This window comes from Chlorocebus sabaeus, chromosome 16 (assembly GCF_047675955.1).
Source record: "Chlorocebus sabaeus isolate Y175 chromosome 16, mChlSab1.0.hap1, whole genome shotgun sequence".
Taxonomy (NCBI): domain Eukaryota; kingdom Metazoa; phylum Chordata; class Mammalia; order Primates; family Cercopithecidae; genus Chlorocebus; species Chlorocebus sabaeus.
In genome coordinates, this window is record NC_132919.1 from 5313354 (window position 1) to 5322542 (window position 9189).

The 9189-nt window shown below is 46.7% G+C and overlaps 1 protein-coding gene across 2 annotated transcripts in view; it reads right to left on the reverse strand.

Annotated features, from left to right (window-relative positions):
- DHX33 (DEAH-box helicase 33) overlaps nt 1-7232 on the reverse strand; it is a 28719-nt gene extending 21487 nt beyond the window's left edge. The window contains exons 1-3 of one of the 2 annotated variants that reach the window (XM_037987399.2): nt 6817-7232; nt 1466-1626; nt 251-478 (exon numbers count right to left, since the gene is read on the reverse strand). In XM_037987399.2, the coding sequence (XP_037843327.1) occupies nt 251-478; nt 1466-1626; nt 6817-7105 (678 nt within the window). In that variant the 5' untranslated portion in view covers nt 7106-7232. The remainder of the gene's footprint in view (nt 1-250; nt 479-1465; nt 1627-6816) is intronic. The other variant, XM_037987400.2, reaches the window with a different exon arrangement.
- Between the last annotated feature and the right edge of the window lie 1957 nt (nt 7233-9189).

A 9189-nucleotide genomic window follows, 5' to 3' on the forward strand; every position in this document is an offset into this window, starting at 1 on the left:
TTCCGCCTCCCAGGTTCAAGTGACTCCTGCCTCAGCCTCCCAAGTAGCTGGAACTACAAGGCACGCAGTACCATGCCCAGCTCATTTCTCGTATTTTTAGTAGAGACAGGGTTTCACCATGTTGGCCCAGGTTAGTCTCGAACTCCTGACCTCAGGTGATCCACCCGCCTCGGCCTTCCAAAGTGCTGGGATTACAGGAGTCAGCCCCCACACCCGGCCAGGCCTGTTTCCTTCTGTGTGTTATGCATACTTTCAGAGGAAGTTTCCCTAGTTCCTTTCTCCTCTTCTGTGCGGTTTTCACCACTCCAAAGAGCACATCTGTGTGGATAGTCCGTTCGTGAGCTTCATCCAAAATGACACAGCTGTACTTCCGCAGCAAAGAGTCTGAAATTGCTTCGCGCAGAAGCATGCCGTCTGTCAGAAACTTGATCCTGGTGTCTTCTGAGGTGACATCATCAAAGCGCACTGTATAGCCGACCTGTGCAGAGAAACAACTTATTCGGTCATCAAACATTTCTTGAGCGCCTGCTGCGTCCAGCACTAAGTTGGGCGCTCACACCACCACAGTGAACAAGACCAACACCAACCCTTCCTACTCCCTTGGGAGGCATGCAGTCTAGCTGGGAGAGACCATGGTCAAGTTTACTTCAACTGCAATTAATGTAACTATTACAAGGAATATTTAAAATTAACCTTCTAGCTCAAGCTATTTAATAATTTCATGTGGGCCAGGCGCGGTGTCTCACACCTGTAATCCCAGCACTTTGGGAGGCCGAGGCAAGTGGATCATGAGGTCAGGAGTTTGAGACCAGCCTGACCAACATGGTGAAACCCGTCTCTACTAAAAAATACAAAAATTAGCCGGGCGTGGTGGCGGGCGCCTGTAATCCCAGCTACTCCGGAGGCTGAGGCAGGAGAATGGCTTGAACCCAGGAGGCGGAGGTTGCAGTGAGGCAAGATCGTGCCACTGCACTCCAGCCTGGGTGACAGCGCGAGACAGTCTCAAAATAAAATAAATAAATAAATAAATAAGTTTCATGTGAAGTTATGTACAGATATGAAAAGATGTCTAAAATATTTTTAAGTGAAATGAGCACACACACACAAGTCTGTCTTATACACAGTTCTGAGACTCACTCTCAATACTCACATATACACTGGCATAACGCTTACAATGTTTCTAGAAAGACATATAGATAAGAGAGTTAACAGAGGTTACTGAAGGCTTAAGATGTTCAAAGAAAACAACTCATTTATCCAACTTGACAACAGATTTTGAAAGCAAAGCACATGGGACCAATAGAGCCCCTGATCTCTCAGGAGCTTGTAAAGACCTCTCGGAAGAATAGGCAAGAAAGCAGCTCATTATGTAAAAGGAGTCTTGTTTAGAAAAATAAAAGGCAGCGGGCATGGTGGGAGAACTGTTTAGTCAAGAAGTATTAAGAGTAAAGAAGGAACCAGGTACCAGCTTCCCGAGTTCAGTTCTCTTCTCGTCTGAGACTCTAGTAGCAAGAGAGATGGCAGCTACTCGACGAGGCTGGGTCACAGCAATGATGCCCTGGCGGCTGATCCCTCCTTCATACAGGTACTGAGGGATCTGAGTTGTCTTCCCAGAGCCAGTTTCCCCTAGGAGAGAGGGGAAAAAAAAAAGGCTCATTGAAATGCAAATTAGGGCTGGGCACCAGGGCTGGCACCTATAATCTCAGTACTTTGGGAGGCCGAGGTAGGAGGCTCTCTTGAGCCCAGGAGTTCAAGATCAGCCTGGGCAACACAGCAAGACCCTGTCTCAACAACAACAATTAGCCAGGTGTGGTTGCATGGGCCTGTAGTCCCAGCAACTAGGGAGGCTGAGACAGAAGGATCATGAGGCCCAGGAGTTCAAGGTTATAGTAAGCCATGATTGTGCCACTGCATGCCAGCCTGGGAGATAGTGTGAGACAATGTCTGGGAAAAAAAAAAAAAGGAAAAAATGCAAATTGGCGGGGCACAGTGGCTCATTCCTGTAATCCTGGCACGTTGGGAGGGCAAGGGAGGAGGATCACTTGAGGCCAGGAGTTGTCGCTAAAAAAATACAAAATTAGTTGGATGTGGTGGTGCACGCCTGTGGTCCCAGCTACTCTGAAGGCTGAGGTGGGCATATTGCGTGAGCCAGGCAGGTCCAGGCTGCAGTGAGCCATGATCACACCACTACACTCCAGCATGGGCAACAGAATGAGACCCTGTCTTAGAAAAACAACAACAACAAATAGCAAACTGACTTAAATTTCACCAAACAAACAGCTCAAAGTCAGAAGTAAAAGATAAAATACTCTGAGTCGGTAAAGCCTCAGGAGAACGGGCATTCAGGTACGTATACTGCTGGCGAAGTTAGTTGGCTAATTGGTATTGCTTCTCAGGAGGCCAAATTATGTTTTTTAAATATTTAAAATGTTTATATCCTTTGACCCACAATTCTGCTTGCAGAAATTGATGCTAAGAAAATAAGTAAACTTGTGTATAAAGATACAGCTTCGAAGAGATTTTATTCAATTTTGCTCCTGACAGAAAAAAACTGGAAATGATATAAATGTTCAAAAGGTAATTTACACAGCAAAATATAAAATAAAATAATTTACATAGTTAAAACATAAAATAAAATACAACTGTTACATAGATTTTTGCATACTGATGGACATGAAGAGACATCCATTCATGCACTGCTGCCTTCAACGCCTGGCCACTGCCCAGCCTGCTGCCTCCCTTCAACCCCTCTGCCTCTGCCCACACTATGGGCAGAGCACCTGCCCTCACACTGCCTGCCTGGCAAACTCTAAGATGAGTCAGGCCTCAAACACGCTCTCCTGGCTGCACACGCCTCCTCTGGGCTCCAGAGAGCCTTGTTCATCTCTCTTTCAGCACTGACCATCCTGCGTTGTACAAAAGCGTTTATATGTGTCCATCCTCCTACAACACCAGAAGCTCCGGGGGGGGGGGGGGGGGGGGCAGTGCTCTGCAAGTCCCTCACAAGTACTTGAGTATTTTGCATACAATAAGCACGCAGTAAATGTTATTTCCTGCCTTGTGTGAGTTCCTTTAATAGTGCCTGATTAGAGCAAAAAACTCAGCAAATCTGCGCATCCTTCCCCTCCCTCCAGTTACCACCAGGTCTCTCTGACCTCACAGAGTCCTCCAGTCCCATTATTTGCGGGTTTTTTTTCCTGTCAGTCTGTCAGCCCCCTCTGACTGCTCATCCTTCCTGACCCAGACAAGAATCAGACTAAGAATTTGATTATTCTGCAATCTTCCTGCTGAATCCACTAGGCGAAACCCCAAACTTGAATTAATGTCTCTGTCCATCTTTCCTGCTCCTGTACCAGGGCAACTGAGTGTTGCTAAAGTAAAATACAAAATGCTTGGCACCAGAAGTGTTGTGAACTTTGGATGCTTTCAAGTTTTGTAATATTTGCATTATACTTACTGGCTGAGCATTTTACATGTGAAAATCTGAAGTCCTAAATGCTCCCAGATCCAAAACTTTTTGAGCACCCGACATGATGCTCAAAGGAAATGCTCCTTGGAGCCCCCTCTGGATTTCGGATTTTCAGATTTGGGATGTTCAAGCTATAATTTGGTTGTGCAGAAGCAAACCTGAGTTTATAGTGTAGCCGAAATGCACCTAGGCACCAGTACTACCATGGATCTGTTTTCTTGTTTTTGCAGCCTGTCTTGTCTCCATCCTCCCCAAGGGCCCACTTGAAGCCCAGTGACTCCCATTCTGAGCGGGGCTGCTGAGCCTGTCTCACAGAAGTGGGGTTCTAAAATGTGATCATCTCCCTACCTGCCCCTACAAGCCCTTTTGCAGTGCACCGTCCTTACATCCATTCTCTAGCCCTGCAGCCTCTTAGCCTTCCTCCTCTTCCAGACCAGCCCTGCATCTAGCCCTTGGGGCCAAGCTCCCCGCTCCCCCACACCTCCTGATCTTTGCTCCGTTAGCTCGATTCTATCTTCAGCCTCCCTCCCTACTGAGTTCTTCCCCTCAACCTCTGAATACAGATGGTCCCTGCCTTAGAACTGCTCGACTTCAGGATGGAGCAAAAGTCAAAACCGTACAGTAGAAACTGTTCTTCTGAGTACCCACACAACTGTTTGTCACTTTCAGTATGGTATTCAATAAATTACATGAAATATTCAAGACTATTATAAAATAGGCTTTGTGTTAGATGATATCACCAAACCATAGGCTACTGTACATGTTCCGAGCACACTGAAGGCAGGCTGTGCATATTCAATGCATTTCCAACTTAGGATATTTTCAACTTATGAGGATGGGTGGGTTCATCCGCACATAGCCCCGTCCTAAATCGAGCAGCATCTGTAAAGTTCCTCTCAGCTTCCCTCCCTTTTCTCAAAACAGAAGCCTGCTCCCCTGCTTTCGGCCCTCAGCTCAATGACAAATCAGCTGTTACCCACAGAGCTTTGTTGAAATAGCTCTCCAAGGGATCCACGATCAATAGTGTCAGAGACTGTCTGGGAAAGTCGTGAAAAATTTTGTAAAAGGAAATTTATGCAAGAAATGTTTCGCAACTTAAAAGTGATTAGGCCTCCTGAATGCTTTATAAAATGTCACTACAACTCTTAGCTGTACAACTTGCCTGCTTTGCAGCTAGGTTAAAAACAAGGACGCAAGGAGCTAAATGCTGAAAGAAACCAGCACTTCTTATCTGCACTTCTGTCTAAGTCCTAGGCTGTACACCTAGTGCATAATTGAAATCCCAAACTCATCAAGGTTTTCAACAAAGGTAAAGGTTGCTAAAAGTTAACAATGTAACATGCATTTAAAACTGTTGAAGAGACAGTTTATGTGCAAAGTCTGTAAGGAAAGTCAAATACACTTTTGGCAAAAAAGATTATAAGGAGGGATAAGAATGTACATTTTTACCTATTTTAAAAGTTTAAAGAATTGTTTTGAGGGGGCCCAGCGCGGTGGCTCACGCCTGTTTCTATATCAACCAATCAGGCCGAGTAAAAAGCGCTGCTAAAAAAACTTAAAGAAAAGGCTAAAAAGCTAAGGGAGTACCAAAACAACCAAATGGACTCTTGGTTTGAAAACAAAATCATAGCACGCGTCATCCCATTCCTGGGCTCTCTTCTAATACTATGCCTGGGACTAATGTTCTTTTTTGTTTGTTTGTTTGTTTGAGATGGAGTCTGGCTCTGTTGCCCAGGCTGGAGTGCAGTGGCATGATCTCGGCTCACTGCAAGCTCCGCCTCCCGGGTTCAAGCCATTCTCCTGCCTCAGCCTCCCGACTAGCTGGGACTACAGGCGCCCGCCACCACGCCCGGTTAATTTTTTGTATTTTTAGTAGAGACGGGGTTTCATGATGTTAGCCAGGATGGTCTCGATCTCCTGACCTCGTGATCCACCCGTCTCAGCCTCCCAAAGTGCTGGGATTACAGGCGTGAGCCACCGCGCCCGGCCAAGGGACTAATGTTCTTACCCTGCCTAATTAACCTTTTTCAAAGATTTTTAACTGACAGGATCATGGCCATTTCACAAACAAACTCCCCAAAAACATCTACAGACGGCATTACTCCTACAGTCAACCTGAGGCCAGGAAACTCTCCGTCCCCTCGTTAACAGGAAGTAGCCAGAAAGAACATGCCGTCCCTCCTCCTTTTTATAACTGAAGGGTCTGGATTGACACAGCAGGAGCATCATCATCTTGGACAAGCCCCTCATTCAAAAGTTCACCTTAAAAAACCGCCTAAATCCAAAGGGCATCAGCCTAATGGCTAAGGTCAGCACGACCATAGACCACAAATAACATCTCCAATCAGAAACATTCTAAACTCATCCCCGACCAGACACATGTCAACCCCAAGATAACCGGCTCTGGTCGAGAAGATGTTAGCCCGGAGATAACCCCGCTCCGGGGCGGAAAGATGTCTACTCCGAGACAACCTCCCCTCCTCCCAAAGAGAGTCCAACCCCGCCAAAAACTTCTCCACACCTATAAACATTCCGAGCTTGTGATAAGGGCCCTCACCCTCAAACCAATATATACTCTTAGTCTGTAAGAGAAAGGGCTCCTGACCGAACTCGGCCAGGAGCGCCTCTCAGGTTTTAACTAAAGAAAACCCACCTTTAACTGCCAGCCGCGTTTCGTGTTTCTTTCCTTTTTCTTTAACTCTTACAAACAGCTCACATCCAAATCCAGTGGGCATCACATCCAAGTCCAGTGAAAGTGGACTGGACTGCTGCATCTGCTCACTCTGTATTCCTTTGACTAGCAGCACTCATGGGTCTCCTTCCCCTTTTTGGCTGCTCATCCTTTCCGTCCTTCAGTATCTCCTCTAACACGTGGGGGATGAAAGCCCCTTGAAATCAGTCGCTGCCCAACAACTCTGCCTGTTTTCATGCACCAGAAACTACACCTTCCCTTTCCACCGGAATGTGTTCAGGTTCCCATCTCTCAAAAGACTTTCTCACCTGCCTAGAACGTCCTCCCTCCCACACGACCTCCCCAGCCACCTCCTCACAAACTGGGTCAGATCCACTCTCCTAAGCTCCGCAAGCCCCCGGTACGTGTCTCTATCCTTTTACACGGAAGGTAAGTCTTTGCCTACACACGTCGGTCACTCTCACCGGGCTGTCCAGCGCCTCCAGGGCAGGGCTGCCAGACCCTTCTTCAGGGCCCCTCTCCAGGTCTGCCCCAGAAAAGGTATTCAGGTTTGTTGAAGCCAAGAACGAAAGGGATTAAGAGGCACGTAAGAAAAACTGCTCTGGCTAAGCCACGGACGAAGTGCAAGGAAGGGCCCGCCGGCGCGGCCACTCACCGATGAGGACCGCGTTGTCCAGGTTTCGGAGCTGGGCCAACAGTTGTCCCCGCGCCTGGAAGATGGGCAGACTCCGGCGCTGCAGCTCCACAGCTTCAGGGTAGGGACTGGCCGAGGGCTGGGCCAGGGGCGGCTGCTGCCTCCGGCCTCCTCCTCCACCTCTGCCGCCGCTGCCCGCAGTCAGCAGCATCACCACTTGCCTCCCAGGAGGGAAGGACCCAGAGCGGCTCGGAGGCCCAGAGCCCGGCCGGAATCTCTTGGCCGGCGGGAAGCCCGCCTCCTCCGGCATGTCGGGAGGGCACCGCAGCAGGAGGCGCAAGCGCCGGCAGCTCCTGCCCCCTCTCAGGTGCAGACAGCAGGCGCGCACCGCCCCTTCCTCGCCACGTGCTGGCGGCTCCCGGCGACCACCGATGACCTCACGGCCGCCCCAGCCTTTCGACTGCAACTCCCAGCATGCACTGGGGGCTTGGGAAGGCTTTCACTTCCTGGGGGTAGGAAAAGCAGGGCCCGAGGTACAACCAAGAAAAGGCCCGGAGCTACAACCGCGAAACACAGAGTGTACGGTTCCGTGGGACTGTAGTCTTGGTTAACGAGGTTTTTCTCGTCGTTTTTAGTAGCATTACTTCTTTTCAGTAAACACGCGTTTTCTCCTTCTCTGTCCAAATCACAGTCACTCTTCAAAGAAAGTACTTAATTCTGTAAAATCAATGAGAAGCACAAACGTGCATTGTCTAATCCTCTAAACAACTTGTAAGTTTTGTGGTAGATACTGGTTATTAGATTATCGCTAATTTATAGATAAAGAAATTGAGTCATCTGAGATTAGTTATTCAGATGTCCCCAAGTCATAGATTTGTGATCATCTTGTGTTACAGAAAGGAAAACCAATTCTATGATATACATGAATTTAACTCAGAAAATGACTATTCCAGAGGATGTGGTCGCCTCCAGTAATACAAGCAGAGGACGACGGAGGGAGTTCAATGAAACTAAAATTGTCTTTTATCTTTCCTTTCCCCCAACCATTCCAGCCAGACTCTCACGTTCTCTACATGGCTGTGCAACCCCATCATAAGACACTTCAATGAAGATTCAGAACTGCAGCAAAAAAAGTAGGATTGTAACTAGTTCTTCCTTCCCCTCCTAAAAGTTCTTAGACGATGTGCTTATTTACCAGGAGAATGCCAAGTAGCTGTTTGCTCTTACAGGAAATGTGATTTCCAGAGTACACCGTAGGCTTCAGCTCATGTGAAGGGCATCTTCTGAAGCTCGTTTCCATGAAACTCGCCCTGTATGTGAACCTGTTAAAAAATCTCCCTTCCCATGATTCGTGAGAGAGCTAGTCTAAAAACAAAAACTTTCCCTTTCCTCCAGGTTGGAGATAATTTTCCTCTAGTTGCTGACAGTTTGGTGACCAGGCATTACTGAAAATGTGCACGTTGAGCCAGCAGCAGATTTGTGTTTAAGAATAAACTGATAAATTTTCACTTCCTACCCTGAAATATTTAGAAAGGCAAGCCAAAACTACAAGGGATAATAAATGTTAACTCTCAAATTATGGACCTTGAGTAAGTAAAGACATCCCAGTTCTTTTTCCCAGTGTGCTTTCCAGAGTAACTTAATGTAGCAGTCCAATGTTCCTAATGATGACAATAATTTAGGTAATATAAATGGGTGGACTTATTTCTTGATGAAGCACATGCCACCTCTAGATGCAGCCACTAATCATTTCTAGGCAATGGCTGTCATGTAGACCTATTATTGCCAGATCTTCCAGTTTTCTCAAGAAAAGCCAAAAGTGAAGATTTTTATCTGTCAATGTTAAATACAGGCTTAAACTAAAAAAAAAAAAAAAAAAGGAAAAAAGTACTGTCAAAACAAAGCACATAGGTAGGTAACCAATCTGCAGGTAACTCATCCATAATCTCTGGCCTAATGATCCAGCTATTTTGTAGCCTCAAAGCTAAGAGGACCAAAGAGTTGAAAAATTAAGTCCTATATATGCATCAAGTCATGTTGCCCACATTTCTCCCATTGGTAGACTGAAATCTGCTGTTTCTCCTAAAGAAGTCTCTTGAGGTTTAGCAGCTTTCATATGTAGATACTGACAACCTAATAACTATTCAAAGAATATCTTGGTTCTTCCTCCAAAAGATGAAGTGTCAGACACATTTCATTTTTAACTTGTCTGGGATAGTCTGTGGACTTAGCTGGTCTGATCACGACCATACTAGCTGGTGGTCACCTTTGCTTTTCTGACCACCAAATCACTGCCCTTGATCATGTTCAGTTTCCCTCTATCCCATTTTCAGAGACAACCACAAGCTTCAGCAACTAGGCTCAAGCTTGCATGCATACACTTTAATCCCTGTA